The sequence below is a fragment of the Trichosurus vulpecula genome, chromosome 2 (genome assembly GCF_011100635.1).
Source record: "Trichosurus vulpecula isolate mTriVul1 chromosome 2, mTriVul1.pri, whole genome shotgun sequence".
NCBI lineage: Eukaryota > Metazoa > Chordata > Mammalia > Diprotodontia > Phalangeridae > Trichosurus > Trichosurus vulpecula.
Window position 1 is genome coordinate 393338842 of NC_050574.1, and position 19971 is coordinate 393358812.

The following is a 19971-nucleotide window of genomic DNA, read 5'->3' on the forward strand; positions in this document are numbered from 1 at the left end:
AGAGGGTACCTTTGGAAGAATCCAGTCTAATCCCCTCAATCTAAAGATGAGGAAACTGAGACCCCATCCAAGGATCTGTCCAAGGTCATACAGGTAATGCCAGAGTAGGATTTGAAGCCAGATCCTCTGATTTCCAAAGCCTGTTTGCTTTCCACTCTACCCCTTTCCCTCCCATAAGCCAGGAATAACTAGAATGCTGTTCCTTTAAGAAGGATGAAAATGAATAGTTACGAGAAACAACTATAGTTTTGAATGAGTTGATTTAAGCCCTGAAAAGGACAAGAGAATTAAACTTCTTCCACTTGCCTCTCATTTGTTTTATTACAACCAGATATAGAATTTCCTAGCAGTTCTTTGACTAAAGAAACCATTACTATTGAAGGTATGCTCAGTCATTTGATAAGATGAATTGTGGATCAAAGTTATTTGTGTGACTCTAAAATGGCAATTCGAGTAAAATAAGCATGCAGTCACATCTACACTTAAGCATTTAGGAATAAATTTACATTTTTCCTTGTACACTCTATATTTTTCTTCTGCTGATGTTGGGATAGAAAATTAATTTGACCTAAAACTGGCTGGAGTAGGGTAAGAGGAAGGGTAAGAGAAGACCAAGTAGATTCTGGTGATAGGCTTGCTGGTAGGGCCACTGATCCTTTGGCAAAATGATAAAGTCTTTGGAATTCTCCTTGTGCCTTTCCATTTTTAGTTGTTTTTTTTTTCCTTCATCCCTAGTGCTCCTGCTAAACCTCAGATATCTTACATTACCCAAGAGTCTTAGTTTTAGTCTCAAAGATAGCTGTTCCTGGAAGTGAAACCAAGATGGCCAGGATGGGGACTGTCCTGAGCTCTCCCCTGAACCCTTCCAAATACCTTTAAATTATGACTCTAAACAAATTCTAGAGTGACAGAATCCCCGCCCCCCAAAAAAAGATGGAGTGAAACAATTTTCCAGCCCAAGACAATTTCGAAGATTGGCAGGAAAGGTCTGTTACACTAGAGTCAGAAAGGAGCACAGTCCAGTGCAGGCTGTACCAGAGCAGACAAGGCCCCAGCAAACCAGGAGCAGGTGTCAGGGTAATTGAATCAGTGGCAGCAATTGGGCTTTTCAAACCTTTTAGCCCATAGATGATAAGGGGATTGAACAACAGGTCAGAAGGAGATTTACAGGGGTCACTTTGCTGACACCAGGGGCAGAATTCTGTTGCATTGCCTATACTTGGATCTGGGTCACAGTCCTGGGTCTTAGTCCCAGTGCAAGGTGGAGCACTAGCACAGCAGAGCTTTCAGCCACAGAGGAGCATGGACCTTGGTCACAATTCCAGAGTTGAAAAGAGTGCTTGTGGTCAATAGTAAACACAACCCCCCCCAACTCGTACATCATACCACCTTGGAAGAGCCAAAAACTTACAGGTCCCCAGAATTACCTTTGAAAACAGCTGCACAAAAAAACATGAAGCTTAAGACTGTGCCCCCACTTGAGAAGCAGAGCCCCACTTTAGCATACAGTTCAAAGTCAAGAAATAGGCTATAAAATGAGCAAACAACAGAAAAAATACTATGGTAACAAGGAAAATTAAAACACACACTCAGAAGAAAACAAAATCAAAATTCCATGGAAGAGCTCAAAAAGGGTTTTAAAATCAAATAAGAAAGGTAGAGGAAAAATTGGGAAGAGAAACTAAAGTGATGCAAGAAAATAAAAAAAAAAGAGTCAACAGCTTGGTAAAGGAGGCACAAAAAATACGAAAGACAATAATACCTTAAAAATAGAGTAGGCCAAATGGCGAAAGAGGCACAAAAATCCAAATAAGAGAAGAATGCCTTGAAAAGCAGAATTGCCCAAGTGGAAGAGGAGGCATAAAAGCTCATTGAAGAAATTAATTCCCTCAAAGTTAGAAGTGGGCAAGTGGAAGCTAATGACTTTATGAGACGTCAAGAAACGATCAAACAAGATCATAAGAATGAAAAAATAGAAAAAAAATGTGAAATATCTCATTGGAAAAACAAATTACCTGGTAAATCGATCTAGGAGAGACAATTTCAGAATTACTGGCCTACCTGAAAGTCACAATAAAAAAAACCTAGACGTCATCTTCCAAGAAATTATCAAGGAAACCTACTGTGATATTCTAGAACCAAATGGTAAAAAAAAAAAAATTGAAAGAATCCACTGAATCACCTCTTGAAAGGGATTCCAAAATGAAAACTGCCAGGAATATGATAGCCAAATTCCAGAATTCCCAGATCAATGAGAAAATACTGCAAGTAGCCAGAAAGAAACAATTCAAATATTGTGGAACCACAATCAGGATAACACAAGATTTAGCAAGTTCTACATTAAAGGACTGGAGGGCAAGGAATATGATATTCCAGAAGGCAAAAGAGCTAGGATTGCAACTAAATACCTATCCAGCAAAATTGAATATAATCCTTCAAGGGAAAAAAATGGATATCCAATGAAATAAAGGATTTTCAAGCATTCTTGATGAAAAGACCAGAGCTGAATAAAAAAAAATTGATGTTCAATACAAGATGCAAAAGAAGCATAAAACAGTAAATAGGAAAGGGAAATCATAAGGGATTCAATAAGGTTAAACTGTTTGTATTCCTCCATGGGAAAGTGACATTTATAACTACTAGAAACTTTCTTATTATAAGATCAACTAGAAGGAATATATAGACAGAAAGTAGAGATGTGAGTTGAATGTGATGGTATGATTATGTAAAAAAATAAAATTAAAGGATGAGAAAGAAGAATGTACTGAAAGAAGTGGGAAAGGAGAGGTAATGGGGAAATTATCTGACATAAAAGAGACCTGAAAGAGATTTTACAGTGGAGGTGGAAATGGGAAGGGAAGTACATGAACTTACCCTCATCAGAATTAGCTCAAAGAAGGAATAATACACACACTCAGTTGGGTGTAGAAATCTGCTTACCATACAGGAAATTAGGAAGAGTGGGGGATAAGAGAAGGCAGGAGAAACTGATAGAAGGGAGGACAGTTTGTCAGAGGTAAAAGTTAGAAGCAAAACACTTTTGAGAATGGACAGCATAAAAGAAGAGAGAGAGAGAGTAGGACAAATGGGGAAAATGTGATAGAGGGAAATATATAGTTGATAAAAATCATTACTGTGAAGAAATTTTTACAGTGAATTTCTCTGATAAAGATTCCATTTATCACACTTGTAGAAAACTGAGTCAAATTTACAGAAATAAAAGCCATTCTTCAACAAATAAATGGTAAAGGATATGAACAGGCAATTTTCAGACAAAGTAATCAAAGCTACCTATAGACACATGGAAAAAAATGCTCTAAATCACTTTCAATCAAAAAATTCAAATTAAAACAACTCAAAGGTACCACCTCACACATATCAGATAGGATATTATGACAGAACAGGAAAATGAAAACTGTTGGAGGGGATATGGAAAAATTAAAACATTAATGTACTATTGGGGATGTTGTATACTGATTCAGTTTGGAGCTATGCTCAAAGGACTATAAAACCTTTTGAACAAGCAATACCACCACTAGGTCTGTATCCCAAAGAGATAAAAAAGGAAAAGGATCTATGTGTACAAAAATATTTATAGCAGCTTTTTTGGTGGTGGCAAAAAAATAAAATAAAAAGACAGTCAGAAACACTCAAATATCGCAATGAAGAATTTTTCTTCTATTTGATCTATACGAAAAAACAGTGATGACACACTTTCTAGAAACTTTTATTTATAATAACTATAGAAGAAAATTATAAATTATATTCCTTAGACCAGAATATTTTTGAAGATGAAAATGGGGTTCTAGGTACATTCATAGACCCAGCTTCACTCAAATTCTGTATTTGTTTTTGTAAAATGGGTACTAGATGCCTCCAACATGGTGGAGGAGGGGAGAGAAGACCAAATTATCTCCATCCAACCAGAACCCAGAAATGTAATAGCAATGAGAATAGAGAATTAAAAGTTGTGGTATAGTAAAAGGCAAGCAGTCTTTATAATCAAAAGGTGGGGATTTCCACTTATGTTTCTTTAGTTTCCACTTATGTTTCTCTCAGTCTCAGTTTCCTCATTTGTAAATTAAGAATGATATAGTTTGTTTGCCTCATACAGATAATGTGAGGATCTTTTGAGGCAATGTATTGACAGCATTTCATAAACATTAAAGAACTGAGGAGAAATAGCATGGCATGGTGTATTTGTATTGGTCACATGATCCTGGGTGAATCATTTAACCTTCCAGTGCCCCAGACACTTCTCTAAAACTTTAAGTTACAAAATCATCAACAGTCTTGGTGAGTAGAATTGCCTCACTAGGAGTCACCTATGCAATGAAATCATAGGTCTAGAGCTTCTCTCTCCCCCTCAAAAAACAAACAAATAAAAAAAATTAAAACAGTGAGGAATTATCATTATTACTTCCAGTGGGTTAAAGGGAGATTCAACTGATACAGAAGAATAGCAGTGCAAATGATATATAGTGAGGAGATAATAGGCAGAAACAGAACACAGGAAGAGTGAGGGACAGTAGAGGGATAATTGCATTATATGAAAACAATGAATAAGGGAGAAGGTAGAATGAAGGGTCATATGATGGAAAAATAAAAGAACAGAAGGACAAGAAAAGAATGGAGAGAAGATGGAAATTTGAAAGAATGGAAATAGGAAAACATGAATTGCTAATGGCCAAAGTCTTCCCCTAAAACAAAATATTTTATTAATATTTCAGTTCATAATAAGTGAGAGTCCTCCTTCCCTTCCTAGAAGGAGTAGGTGCAATTATCTTAAAAGTGTGAGAGGATTAAAAGGTGCCTTTAAGAAGGAAAATAATGGGGAAACAATTGGCACATTGGCACTATATGTTATAGATACCACATACAGATGCCAGATACCAGCAAAGGAGGGTTGACTGAAGGCATAACAGGTCAGAAGACAAGGGCAACCAGTAAATTTGTGGTCTGATTTTCTGTACTTTGCAAGAACTAATTTACAAGTGCAATATATGCCCTGCCACCATTAAACCCCAGTGTAATCAGTAGTAGTGAGGGGTTCATTTTGCAAGAGTTAGATACAGGCTACAAAAGAACACTGGAGGCAGGGTTAGTAAATTCTCCTCTGTATAATTGGAGTCACAAATAGAAAAAAATCACACAGATTATCTCACAAACCCTGTCCTCCAACCTTCTTAAATTAAATTGGAAGCACGGATAGAGTTGGATATTGTTGTTCGGTCATTGCAGTCATGTCTTACTCTTCCTGGTCCCATTTGGGTTTTATTTTGACAAAGATACTAGAACAGCTTGCCATTTCCTTCTCCAGCTCATTTTATAGATGAAGAAACAGCAGCAAAAAGGTTAAGTGATTTGCTCAGGATCTCATAGCTAGTATCTGAGGCAGGATTTGAACTCGGGTCTAACAGTACTTTTATCTACTGAGCCACCTAACTGTTGATTGGGGCCCTTTAAACTATCTAGTTCAACTTCCCCCTTTGTCAATGGAAACTATAATAAAGAAAGCTGGATTTTCCCGAAGTCAAGCAACTGTGTGCTATATAGAAGTAGATAGATAGACAGACAGACAGATAGACAGACAGACGGATGGATAGATAGATAAATAGATAGATAGATAGATAGATAGATAGATAGATAGATAGACAGACAGATATATAGATAGATGTACTTGTCTCTTTCATTAGAATATAATCTCCTCATGGGTGGGATTGTTTAATTTTTTGTGCTTCTATCTTCAGCACCCAGGACAGTGCCTAGTATTTGGGAGGCTTAAATGCTTATTGAGTGTTTATTTATAGGACTGAAAGAATAAGGCTTTGTCCCATGAATCTTAAATTTTGAAGGTGTTGACAGATATTATCTTCAGCAGAGAGAAACAGCTGAGCTTAACAACCAATTAGTTAATAATTAATTCAAATAGGAAGCTACAAGATGGTATACTTCCTTCTGCTTCCCCCACCCCATACCATTAGCCACACCCCAGGTAATCTCCTTCCTGGTCCTCAAAAGTTCATATGAAGAGTCCTTTCATGCTGATTGCCTCAGGCAGGTTTCGTGGTGCTTGTCCTGGGTCCCAGAATTGCTAACTACAGCTCTGCTTTTATACCTCCCATAATATTTTGTATAGTCCAAGACAAGCCCTGTCTCCACCTAAAAGTTCTCCCTCATTGTACTCGTTGGCAGTGACCACCTTTATTTTCTGAAGTCCCATAATATATGTTACCTATACATTTTGATATTTATTCCCATATTGCTTTGTAGTATTACTTAATTGTTTTGTAATGGTATGTCTTATCTCCTCAACTAAAGTATAAATTCTCAGAGAAAAGGAACTGTGTCATATAGCTATGGCATTCCCTTAGCTCAGTGTTATCCATGTAAAATAGAAGTTCAACATTTTTAAATGAGTGAAGTATCTAATAAATCTTAACAAGTGTGAGTGTTTAGCAAACCTGAAAGGACTACCAAATGGCACTGTCTTTGATCAGACATTATGGTGTCTATTCCCATATAAATGTCCAAGGTTACCAAATATCAGTTTGACTATAATGTGGTTCTAAATGGTACTTCTTGAGAAGCAAATTTTTGGGGGGAGGGGGAAGGCAGGGCAATTTGGATTAAGTGACTTGTCCAAGATCACACAGCTAGTAAGTGTGTCAAGTGTCAGAGGCCAGATTTGAATTCAGGTCCTCCTGACTCCAGGGCCAGTGCTCTACTCACTGTACCACCTAGCTGCCCCAAGGAGCAAATTTTTAAGCTAACTTCTGACCTAATCAAGAAAATTAGACATATATATATATATATATATATATATATATATATATATATATATATATATATATACACATATCTTTTAGGATATGTATGTGTGTACATACATATGTTTGTGTGTATATGTGTATATGCATGTATGTTTGCATGTATATACACACACAAACTCTCTATCTCTGTCTGTCTCTCTCTCTCCCTCTCTCTCTGTCTCTATGTGTGTGTGCATGTGCACACATGCGCGTGTGTGTGTGTGTCTCAGAGAATGAACCGTTAGAACAACAGTCTGAGCTGTCTGCATTCAGGATGAAGCATTTATGTATACATCATTAACATTAAATTTATTGTTGTTTCTGAGAAATTATTAAACTTTGATTTTAGCTTGTACAAAACATTTCAGAAGACAGATTGAGAATGTATTACAGTCACAGGACATCCCCACCCCTATCTTGTTAAATTTTATCAAAGTCCTCCCCAATTAATGACTTATTCTTAAGTCATTTGAAATTATATTATTGAGTATGGTTTGTTTCTTTTAAGTTCCATTCTGATTTATAATTTAAATTAAGTTGTCTTGATGGAGGATATTAAAGCTACCTTCCTCACAGAATTGATGTGTGGATCAAATGGGTAAAGCATGTAAAAACAGCTGATGAAATGTTGTATAAATGAGAAGTATTACCATCATCACTCCACCTAATTGTATTTTGAATACAAGATACATCAACCTGATTGATTATAACCAACAAACAGTCTTACAGGATAAAACTCTGCTAATGCAACACCTCAGGGAAATTTCAGGTTGGATGGCTATGACACATAACATCCTTGGGATCATTCCTTAAGGATAGTTTCATAATGGTAGAAAAAGACCAAACTTAAATGTAGATTCAGTTCAAGTTAATAGACCACATTTCATAGATCTCAGTCCAAGGAAAAATAGCAAACTAGAAATCACAGTGGTAGCATGGTAGCAATTAATCAGGCAATCGACAAGCATTTAAGTATCTATTATCAGACAGGCACTATACCAAGCTTTGATGATACAAAGGGAAAATGAAAAGCTCTCCCCTGCCCTCAAGAAGCTTACATTCTAATGAGGGGACTCAACACATAAGCCATCTATACTACTACTTCTTCCTTCCAAAAGAACAAAAGACCTTCTTCATCAACAGAAGACCTTGAGACATTATTTACTATTAGCTAGCAATTATATGGTGTTTTTAAAGTTTGTAAAATGCTTTATAAATATCATCTCATTTTATACTCACAACAACCCTGGGAAGTAACTATTACCATCCCCATTTTGCAGACAAGGAAACTGAGGCAGGCACAGGTTAAGCGACTTGCCAAGGTTACATAGCTAGTAAGTGTCTGAAGCTGGATTGGAACTCAGATTTTTCTGACTCCAGGTCCATTACTCTATCTACCACACCACTTTGCTGCCTTGTATTTACTGAGAAAATTAGAGGCAATTTTCTGTGGCTTCCCTGTGCCCAGTTCTGCCCCTTAAACTGCCTCATCATCTCTCACTTTCTCCTTAATTCCAGTCTCTCAGAAAAGGGCAGCTCTTCTTGACAAGGTCAACCCTTTACTTATGTTCTTGATATCATTCTATCCTCTCTCCTTCAGGGGACTGCGCCATCAATCATTTTTTTCCTCTAATCTTCAATCTCCTTTATTCATTAGCTCTTTCACTGAAGCCTGCAAATACACTGAAATCTTCCATATCCTTCAGAAACTTTTGTCTGATGTTCTATCACTAAAGTTCCTTCAAGCTATCATCCTCTATCTCTCCTCTCTTTCAAAATCAAACTACTAGAAAAAGTTGTCTATATTAGTAGGTTTATATTCCTCATCTAAGAGTCCTCCATGTTGATGGATTCACAGGTCCAGTTCCTATCCTACTTCCTTACCTCCCCCCAACATCCTCTTCACATGCACACTTGCCTTCTGATTTCGTTCTCACCATACTCTGCTGTATCTGCTCTCCCCAAAGTTTTCAGTAATCTCCTAATCATAAAATCCAGTAGCCTTTTCTTAGTCCATATCCTTCTTAAACTCTCTGCAATGTTCAACACAGATGACATCCTGGATGTTCTCTCCCCCCTGGGTTTTTGTGATATGTTCCCTTTTGGTTTTCCTGCTACCTAACTATTCCTTCTTATTCTCCCTTGTTAGATCATCATTCATATTCTACCCCTGCTATGTAGATGTTTTTCAAGACTCCATGCTGGGTCTTCTTATCTTGTGTCTCTATGTCCAAACTTTCTCTTGAAAATCTTGTCAATTCCTCAGAATTTGACAATCTTCTTTATGCATATGACTCTCATATCTACCTGACCAATCCATATTCTCTCCAGAACTACTTTATGAACTGACAAGTGGACATTTCTATTTGATTGTCTAATAGATATCTCAAACTCAGCATGTTCAAAGTATAATACAATGTTTCCTCCTCTTATATTTTCCCACCCATCTTTCCAACTTTCTTATTTATTTCAAGAGTACCACCATCCTTATGGTAACTGAAGTTCATCATGTCAAACTTTGTTTTGATTCTTTATTCTCCCTTGCCCCGTATACCCAATGAGTTACTATCTCTATCTCCTGCCTTCCTTGGTTTCCCTCATATTTCTGCTAAAATCCCACCTTCTCCAAGAAACCTCTCCCATTCTAATGTCTTTCCCCTATTAATTAACTCTAATTTATCTGGGATATAGTTTATGTATTGTTGTTTGTATGTTCTCTCCACTATTAGACCATGAGCTTCTTGAGAGAAGTAATTGTCAATTACTTTTGTTTCCCCCATACCTAACATTGTGTCTGGCATACAGTAGATGCTTAATAAATGTTTATTTGCTGACTGAAGTTTTATGACACTACCTAAGTATTACTTATATCCATTCCTTCTCTCCGCTAACATGACCATCACCCTAGTTTGGGTCTTTATCATGTCTTACCTAACCAATTGCATAGTTTTCCCTTCCTCCAGTCTCTCCCCTTTCAAATTTATTTTTTCCACAACTTTCACATCAATATTTCTCAGTGGTAGGGCTGACCATGTTGTCTCCTCTATGAGCTTCAGTGGATCCTTATTAGTAATATAATGACACATAAACTCTTCCATTTAATGGTGAAAATCCTTCATGATCTGAGCCTAATCTTTCTTTCCTGACTAATTTCACATTATTCTACCTCAAGCTTTAGGCTCTCCCCAAGCTGGCCTACTTCCTTTCCTTATGAGGCAGTTAGGCAGCATAGTAGATAAAGTACTGGACCAGGAATTAGAAAATTCTGAGTTCAAATCTGACCACAGACACTTATTAGCTGTGTGACCGAAAGAGAACATACTGCATGCATTCCCTTTTAAGTAAGTATGCAGTAATTTGAGGAGGGAGAAATCACCCAAAACTAGGCATTTCAAAGAAGGCTTCCTGTAGGAGTTGGCCCTTGAGCTGAATCTTGATTAATAATAGGGATTCTAAGAGATGGAGGCTTATCATTGCAGGCACAGTGGGTAGGCTGTACTAAGGCATGGAGGCAGCAGATCTACTGTTATGTACATGGAATGGGAAATAAGCCATTTTGTCTAGAACATAGTGGATTCACATTAGTCTGGAAAGAAAGTTTAGATTTAGGATGTGAAAGACTTTAAATATCATGCTGTAAAGTTTAGATAATTTGTCCTAGAGGTAATAGGGAATGACTAAAGCTTCTTGAGCAAGGAAGTCACACTAAAACTTGTTCTTTACAAAGATTATTTTGGCAATTGTGTGGAGCATGAAGAAAGTAGACTTTGGGCTCAAAAACAAATTGAAAGACTTCTCCAATAGTCCAAATGAGAGGTGACAGAAAGGTCTGAACTAAGGTGGTGGCCATATAAGTATGGAGAAGGAGACACATGCGAGATTGTAATGTGGGGGCATTATCAAGATTTGGCAATTGATTACAAATGGGGGGGGGGTGAAATAGGATGAGGGAGAGAGAAGTGAGGATGACTCCAAAGTGCCAACATTCATTATTAGAAGAGTAATGGTTCCCTCAACAGAAAAAAAAAGTTTGAAGGAGAGGGGAGATGATGAATTCTGTTTTGGACATGTAGAGTTTGAAATGTCTGTGAAACATCCAGGTGGATGTCTACCTAGCAGTTGGTGATGCAAGACTGGTTATATAGATTTGGAAATCATTTGCGTAGATTTGAGAGTTGAATATATGAGAACTGATGAAGTCAAGTGAGAGAGCTTAGTAAGAAAAGAGAAGAAGGGCCAGGTCAGAGCCTTGGGATCACCCAACAATAAGGGAGTGAGAAAAAAAAAATGAATAATCCATTAAAAGAGACTAAGGAACAATCAGGCAGGTCTGAGGAAAACCAGGAGAGGGTCATATCACCAAAACCCATGGAAGAATACTATAAAACAATAATAAAAATAACAATAATAATTATGGACTACTTAACACAGTGTCCGGCACATAAATTTTATATAAATTTTAGCTATGAGTATTACAAAGAAAAATTATCCAGGGGGAGAGTACAGCCAACAGTGTCAAGTGCTACAGAGAGGTCAAGAAGGATGAGGGCTAAGAAAGGGACTTTATGTTTAAAAGATGAGATAAGAGAGGAAGGGGGAGGGAGGAAAAGAGAGAAAGATATAGGGAGAAGGAGGAGAAGGAGCAGGAGAGAGAATAAGAATAAAAGAAGGGACTATAGAATACCTCTTAATTATACCTCTTTCTTTTCTGTTACTTAAAAGTCAGAATGTGAAACATTTAGGAACTGATATTCAAGGGGGATGATTTAATTTTGTTATTCATTTTCTCATTTGACAATGATGGTTTCAAACTACCCAGGTAGAATAACTTTTTTGGCTTAATCCAAAGCAAAATGACCAGTGCAGAAGCTGGAAAGAGCTTGGTACCTCATTATTGTTGTCAGTTTGTAACATTGGAAAATGTGGGAATTTGTATCCCTTTTTAATTTATTGGGCACAGGTCCTGAGAGAGCACTAAGAAAAATGGATGCTTAATAAAAACTGCTTGACAATAAATTGGCTTCAAAGTCTGTGCCACTATGGGTTTGTGATCCTTTTCAACAAGACTAAATGATGTACAAAAGGAGGTCATTTCCAAATTCTTCTTTTAATAATTTTTAAAGACTTTATTTCCTGAGAACTTAAACTTTCCTTTTTAAAAAATCATCATAGACCTTAATTTTACTTCTAAACATATTTTAATTTGCAAACTTGCTCACTAATCCAATCAAAGTTTCTCCAGAAAATGCTTCACTGTAATGAGTTGGGCTCCTATAAATCTAATCAGGTGGTTCAAAAGGAAATACAATTAGCAGATTACAAAAGCTTTAAGCAGAGTAAATTTACTCTACAACAAAATTAAAGCTTCCTTTTCTAAAACATGATAAAATTAATTTTCATATATTGCAAATAATGTTGCATATACCCCATGTTTTGTTTGCATGACATAGGCCTGTTCAGATAGCCCCAAGGTCTCCCCAACCTACACTTTTGTTTCAGGATGCATGTAGAAAATGCTTTAAATGAGGTAGCTTGAGGATGACAATCTTTTTTTTAATTCATAAAGCAAAGGCAGATATAATACTTTCATATTTGATGAATAAAAAGTGAAGAAAGGAGATATTTGGAAATACAAAATACATATTTTACATTAATCCTGTGTAAGGTGAATAGACAGGAATCAAGTCCTTTCCTAACCACATCCTCATTATACACTCTTGCACTGGTCTTTGTGTCTGGGAAACACCCTGACTAGAGAAGACATTGAGGACAAGACTGGCATAGGAGCATTTATTTAAGCAGGACTTCTATTTCAAAAGAAGTTAACAGCTAAGAATCAAAGAAGTCATGACCATAGGCAATAAGCATACTTTTCTCTTTTAAACTAATTATCCCAATTGGATTTCTCCGCATCTTCCATGAATTTCTTTTTGTTCATACCTTTTGAAGTAGAGAAGGCACAAGGACTGATAGCTAGAATTTATATGCTTTAAGGTTTCCAAAGGACTTTACATAGGTTATCCTCCATTAGATTGTGAGCTCCTTGAGGGCAGGGACTGTCTTTTGCCTTTTTTTGTATCCTAGGTGCTTAGCACAGTGCCTAGTACATAGTAGTCATTTAATGAATGTTTACCAATTATCTCATTTGACCTTCACCATGAAACAGCTAGGTGGCAATGGGCCTAGGATCAAGAAAACCTGAGTTTAAATACAGCCTCAGACACTTACTGGCTGTGTAACCCTGGACAAGTTACTTGGCCTTTCTGTTTTCTTCAACTTCCTCATCTGTAATATAGGGATAATACCAGTACCTACCTCTCAGGGTTGTTTGTAAGGATCAAATGAGCTCATAATTGTAAATTGCTTAGCACAATGCTTGACACATAGTAAGTACTATATAAATGTTAGATATCATTAATTATTATTATTAACTATGATATTAATCATGTTACATAGTAATTATAATATTAATTGTATTAAATATAATATTAATTCTGTTGAGTGTAATATCAATTATAATTATCAAATATCATTAATTATTGTTATTCACAACAACCTTGACTACAAGTTGGGTATTATTACTATCCTCATTTTACAGATAAGGAAACTGAGGCGATGGGAGGTTAAATGATTTGCCTCAGAGCTAGAAATTGCATGAAGCAAGATTCAAATTCAGGTCTTCCTAACCCTAAGCCTGCTGTGCTAATTGCCTTGATTAGTGGGCAGACTTTTTTTCTGTATTTCTATTGCTGATATTGAAAGCCATCCCTAAGGTCCTTACTTCATATCTTTTGTTGATCAATACTCTCAAAAAAGGCAGCTAGGTGGCACAGTCAGTAGAGTGCCAGCCTGGAGTGAGGAAAACTCATCTTCCTGAGTTCAAATCTGGCCTCAGAAACTGTCTAACTGTGTGACCCCAGACAAGTCACTTAACCCTGTTTGGCTCAGTATCCTCATCTGTAAAATGAGCTGGAGAAGGAAATAGCAAACCACTGCTATATCTTTGCCAAGAAAACCACAAATGGGGTCACAAAGAGTCAGACATAACTGAAAAATGAAAAAACAACAAACTCTCAAGAGAGGATAAGTGAACTCTCTGGTTGGAAATATTAATATTGCTCAGGCATAAACATAATAAATTCAACTATCTGCAGTTTCTAAATGATAATTGCAATTCTGCCAATATTCTGCCAATATATCTAATGATAATTGCAATTCTGCCAACCATATTCAAAGAATTAATTTATTAAGCTTGCACAAAGGCTACCTGCTGAATCAGTTACTGTGGCTTCACCCACATTTTCCAGTGCTGCTTATCTAGAGAGCAAAGTGGACAATCATACACATGCTGATTAGATCATGCCACATCCAGAGGCTTCTCTCCTTCTCTTCTAAACCCAAGGACATGAGTTCAATTCCAAATTCATCACAGTAAAGCTGAAGTTCTTACTGTTAAATGTCTATTTATGTAACACACTGCGAATTAGCTAGGAGTTTCTAGGGACTTAAGGTGGTATGACACAGATGTATGGGACATAAGTCAACATCTACATAGTCAATTAGCATTTTTTCTTTTTTCTAGAGAAAATACAGAGTTGACTTTTTTACAAGGATTATTCCAAAACCAGAAGGCTTTGATAGACAAAGTAGATTGCTAGGTATATACCTGTACAAAAGAAGTGAGCTCTGTCCTCTCAATGTGATATGATGAAATACACAAATTTGCAACCACTTTCTGAATAAGATGGATCTAAGGAAGACTTTGATGAAAGAAGGGCAGAAGTATAGATAAGAAGAGGCGGGAGTAGTTTGTTTCCAGCACAGGAGAGAAGGAATTGCATTAAAGGTAGGATTTGTTACACAGGCTGCTGAAAGAAAATTGTCTTGAATGGAGTGAAGGAAACTTTTGGGAGGATAGAGTGAGATGAAGGAGGTGAAGATGACAGAACAAAACAGATAGAGAGCTTCAAAATTAATAAGAATGAAGTCGATATGAAACATGGGTAGAGAAATTTTCACAAAGAAATGACAAAAGGCAAGCAACAGTAATTCAACAAACATTAAGCCTCTATTGTGTTCAGAGTACCCTGAATGGGGCAGATAATAGTGTTTAGAAGGAGCCCTATCTACAAGATCGAGGAAAACATTAACCAAAATTCTGGTGTGAGGCAGCCAATCCTTATTGCAGAGATCTGGTTATGAGAATACCAAAGTAAAGACGACTCTTAGAAACAAACTAGAAACAGCAATGGTGACAACAGTGTTTGGGGAATTGTCAATGTCAAGGACACATGCGAGACTGCCCACCTATGCATTTTCTTCAGCACCAACATCACCACCCATATGGGACACAAATCCTCTGAGAATTTCCCTCAAGAGAAATGAACCTGAAATCTCATATCTAGCAAGGCCTGGCAATTTTTCAACACTTTCACTTAGGTTTTTTTTTTTTCCTCCAGAGAAATTCCACTTCAATCTGAATCATTCAGTCCTAAAGGATGTCTGAAATCACACTTTGTGATGCAAGGCTAATTCTAGCAATAAAGCTTTAATTTGTTTTCACTGCTCAAATTCCACATACTCCAGGTCTCTTTAATGGCTAAAAACATGTTTAGTCTAATGTCTAATTGCTTGGGCTGGATGGTGTCAGTTTGTTTCTTTCAATAAAAAAAAAAGCCAAGATCAGCATATTGAAGGTACAGTTAAGCAGAAACCTAGAACATGTTCACAAAGATACCTGAAAAATTCCATGAAAGAGAAGCCATATCCATGCTGCTCTGCAATTCCAGCACAAACAACATTGGCTGATGCACCAATTAATGTCCCATTACCTGGAATCCAAAAAAGAAAAGAAAAGTCAGTTTAGCTTTGGGGCAGGTTCCCATTATGTTGTCCAGATGTGCGTTTAGATCAGCTGACAGGTTTTAGATTTGACAATTACTAAGAAAGAGGATCAAGGCCCATTATTTTTCACTTTACACACAAGGCAAGAAGTAAGTGTATGCCAATGACAAGGCAGTCACTTGCAAAGATCATAATTCTTTATTTTAACCCATAAGAATGCAGCTGTTCTCTGAGTCATAATACGCAAAAGAGAAGAGGAAATATCAGATATCAGAAGAACAGTCCTTAAAAATGTACAGAGAAAATGATCATTGGTTTTTCTCTTCCTCCCTGTTTCTTTCTGTCTGCTTGTCTGTCTCTCTTGTGATATATAAAAAATCTGAGAAACATAGTTTCTGGGGAATTAATCATTTTATTAATTGTGCCAGCAGACAATTAATAAAAGGGTCAATGGCACCTTCCAATTCCAAAGACCCCACCATGGAACCTTCATGGAACTCAACTCTTAGGTGCCCTGGGAAGAGTAGATATTCCTGAGGATGGCAAACTGTTGACTAACAATGAATGAGAAGAATGAATATTATAATGAGAGGGGGGCTTAGGGACATGACTGATCACTCAAATGAGGGGCTAAGGGACATGACTGATCACTCATTCTAGACCAAAGAGACTAATGTATATCCATATCACCTTGCCTAGGGTAATCTACAAAAAACAAGAGAAATCCATTTTTACCCAGACCTGTCTGAGTAAAATACAATGGGCCAGAATCCATCAATTTGCCTAAACTAAAATTTCTTTACCTTTTAAACAGATCAGATTTTCCATCTCATTATCAGCCCTGTACTTCAAACGCTGCCTAAACAACCCACAGGGGCTGATTTCTGAATAAGGAAGTAGAAAAGCAGAAAAATCTTAGTCAAATTCAGTAGTTGGTTATTAAGAGAGAAACAATCATTTCTCTCGCAAATACTGGTGTGTGTGTGTTTCACACACACACGCAAATGGGGGTTGTATATCTAGATATAGATATTTAGTCATATGTTGTTCAGTCTTTTCAGTTGTATCCAATTCTTTGTGACCCCATTTGGGGTTTCCTTGGTGAAAATACTGGAGTGGTTTGTAATTTCTTTCTCCAGCTCATTTTATAGATGAGGAAACTGAAGTAAACAGGGTCAAGTGACTTGCCCATGGTCACACAGCTAGTAAATGTCTGAGGACAGATTTAATTTACAAAGATGAGTCTTCCTGATTCCTAGCATTCTATCTATTGTGCCACCTAGGTGACCCAATTTACTCACATAGTTACAGCTAAATATATTTACGTATATATACATGTACACATTATATATATATTACATATATATGTATGTATATATATATATATAAAATATAGAGAAAGACAGAGAGAGAGAGAGAGAGATACTGATATATGTGTGAGAAATAACCCCTTGCACCCAAACAGATGCAATAAATTAGACAGACTCAAGGTGAACAAGGCAGTTGGAACTTTAATAATATGACCTGCAGGGTGAGTGTGGGGACCCAAGATCAGCTCCCTGCATACCCTACAGAAGTGAAAGTAGGTCTTTTGTAGCTGTTCCCAGCCACCAGTCCCTCCTAGCTGACTCTGATTGGTGAGAGTCAGAATAGTTCACAGGCTTCCATAAATGCCTATTACAAGTTCCCCTTAATATGTTCCCCCTCCCACCTGAGGTGACCCATGTTCACAAAATGGTGCTAACCCCTCCTTAGGCATATGTAAGTCAATATACATGAACCTTATTAAGCAGTTGTGGTAAAGATGGCCCTTAACCTTTGTCCTACTTTGGTCCCCTGGAACCCCCATGATATTTTCTAGAACTCTCTCCCCATGAAATACCTTCCTTTTATGGCCCCATCTCTTAATACGGAAACATAGCCATTAGTCTAACAGGGAGTGTTGACTGTATTCCTTGTTCAGATAATCTTGTGGAAACAGAACTCATCCTGCTAACTCTTACATATGTACATTTATATATATATATAAGAGAGAGAAGCTGTAGTGCCAACGTGATACTCATGGTGGCTGCAACTGCTATGAATATGCCGGTGTAGTTCTAAATCGCAAAATATAACAGACTCTCTTCATTGAAGGCAAAAACAAAACATTTATTCAAACACAAGAAAGCCAAATCCTAACACCAGAAATCCAAATCCATCATAGCAACAAAGAAATCTATATACATTATCAATGTAGGGGGCACCAACTTCCCCAAGCCTTCCCTCCATTGGGCCTTCCTATAAACCAAGCTCCCTTAGGCAAAAATGCCCCTCTCTCACCCACACTAACTGCTCTATTCTCTGACTTGCTCCTCTCTCTCAAGCTGCAACTCCTAACATCTCTCTCCCAGCTCTGACTAGTCTGTCTCACCTCTTCTCAGTTCTACTCCACCTTTCCTGCTCTACTTGTTTGGCAAGCTCCTCCCACCACAGGCTTGTGTGACTCCGACTTCCATGAGACTCAGACAGGTCACATGGGCTGATTAATGGATGAGAAAGATCTTCAAACTGTATTAACATTACAGAAGCACACACAAGAGGCATGGGAGAGAACTTGTACCAAGGCATAAAGATGGAAAAGGGACTGTCATACATGAAGAAAAACAAGGAGGCTAGTTTGGTTTTTTGTGAAAGGATGTACTGTTTAATAATCCTGGAAAGGTAAAGCTGGAAACAAATTGTGAAAACTGGCTTTAAATGTCAAAAAAGGAGATATCATTTTATGCTAGAGGCAATAAGGAGGCACTAGGTCTTTTTGAGCAAGAGAGCACCAGGGTCAGACCTATACTTCTAGATTTTCATTTTGGCAATAATGTGGAGGATGGAAATGAGAAAGAGATAGAAATGGAAAGAGATAGAAAGGTAGAAAGATCAATAAGTTAAGAAGCTATTGTAATAGTCCAGGTAAGAAGTAATGAAGACATGAATTAAGATAGTCTTGTTAATAGCAAAGAGAAGGGAAAAAATGTTAGAGATGTTGTGAGAGTAGTATTAACAAGCCATAGCAACTGATGAATTATGGGAGTTGAGGATGTTGAGTGAGGGTGAAGAATTAAGGATGATTCCTGGGTTGTGAAATAGGTGACTAAAAGAATGGTGGTACCCTCAAAAGAAATAGGGAAGTTAGGAAGAAAGATGGATTCAGGGGAAAAGAATGATAATGAGTTCTATCTTGGACTTGTTGAGTTGAGAGTTCTATACTGCCTGTTAGTGAATTAGTTAGCTACTGCAGTCCCAAAATAAAGAAAAATGTAAAATGCCCATGGTCTTACATGCACTGCCCCCATACACTTTCAATTATGAAATTAGAAAAAAGAAGACAGAAGGTGCTAAGAATCACAAATTTTAGACCATCCATAAATATTAGCTTAATTGTTGGCACTCTGTGTGAGAATTTCATTCAAGACCAATGAACTGATATACTATTAGGGAAAACGAACCTCCCCCAAACTTTCTCACTACAAATGAAACTAAAGGCATGAAGACACTCCTAATAATGGAAGATGGCCTACAGGGTCTCCTCAGGGAGGTAGTCAAAGGAATTGGCAAAGTGGGTTTTGTTATGCTTTGAAAGGCAACAATAAACATCTAATAATAGTCATCTTGCTTTGCAATTCACTTGATACTCATACAAAAAGATGGTCATGAATATAATTATGTGCAAACATCTATTGTGTAAGATAACATAGTAGAAAAATTCTATGATGAATTTTACAAAAACCCTCCAAAGAGAGGCCTTGCTGGCCTCTGGAACTTCCCTCCACGTTTGGCTGTGGGGTTACAGTTATGCAAATACAACTCATGCTTTCAACCAGTGCATTTCCTACCAGTAGACCAAACAGGGACCATAAATCAAAGAGCTAAGCTTTCAACTGCGTCAGAATAGAAAGCAAATAATAGAGAAGATCAGCATCATTATTTTTATACAATATTCCCCAATACATAAAGTGGTATAATCTCCCATAGATTACTACCTCAGTGGGGAAGGAAGCCACTCCCCAAACAACTAGAACTCTAAGGTAGGGAAGAGAACACATTTTACAACCCTGTCTCCCAGTAATGAACTGTGACTACCACTAACATGGGCCTTCTTAGAACTCCCCCTTCAGCTACCACTCCACTACATTTTCAAAGTCATTTTCCACTAAAGCTCTGCCCTCTACTGCTATTCTCTGCCCCTTAAATTTTTATTTCCAGCTTCTGTGCCAAAATGCTGCTGCCATTTGCTATTGTGGCTACTTATTCCTTAGGAGATTTTCCTGAGGTGACTAAT

The 19971-nt window shown here is 37.3% G+C and overlaps 1 protein-coding gene across 1 annotated transcript in view; it reads right to left on the minus strand.

The window, feature by feature from the left end:
* The window catches only part of OCA2 (OCA2 melanosomal transmembrane protein), a 625581-nt gene that overhangs the window by 148034 nt on the left and 457576 nt on the right, over positions 1-19971 (minus strand). Inside the window, exon 22 of the mRNA XM_036747301.1 lies at positions 15550-15643. Within this exon, the coding sequence (XP_036603196.1) occupies positions 15550-15643 (94 nt within the window). The remainder of the gene's footprint in view (positions 1-15549; positions 15644-19971) is intronic.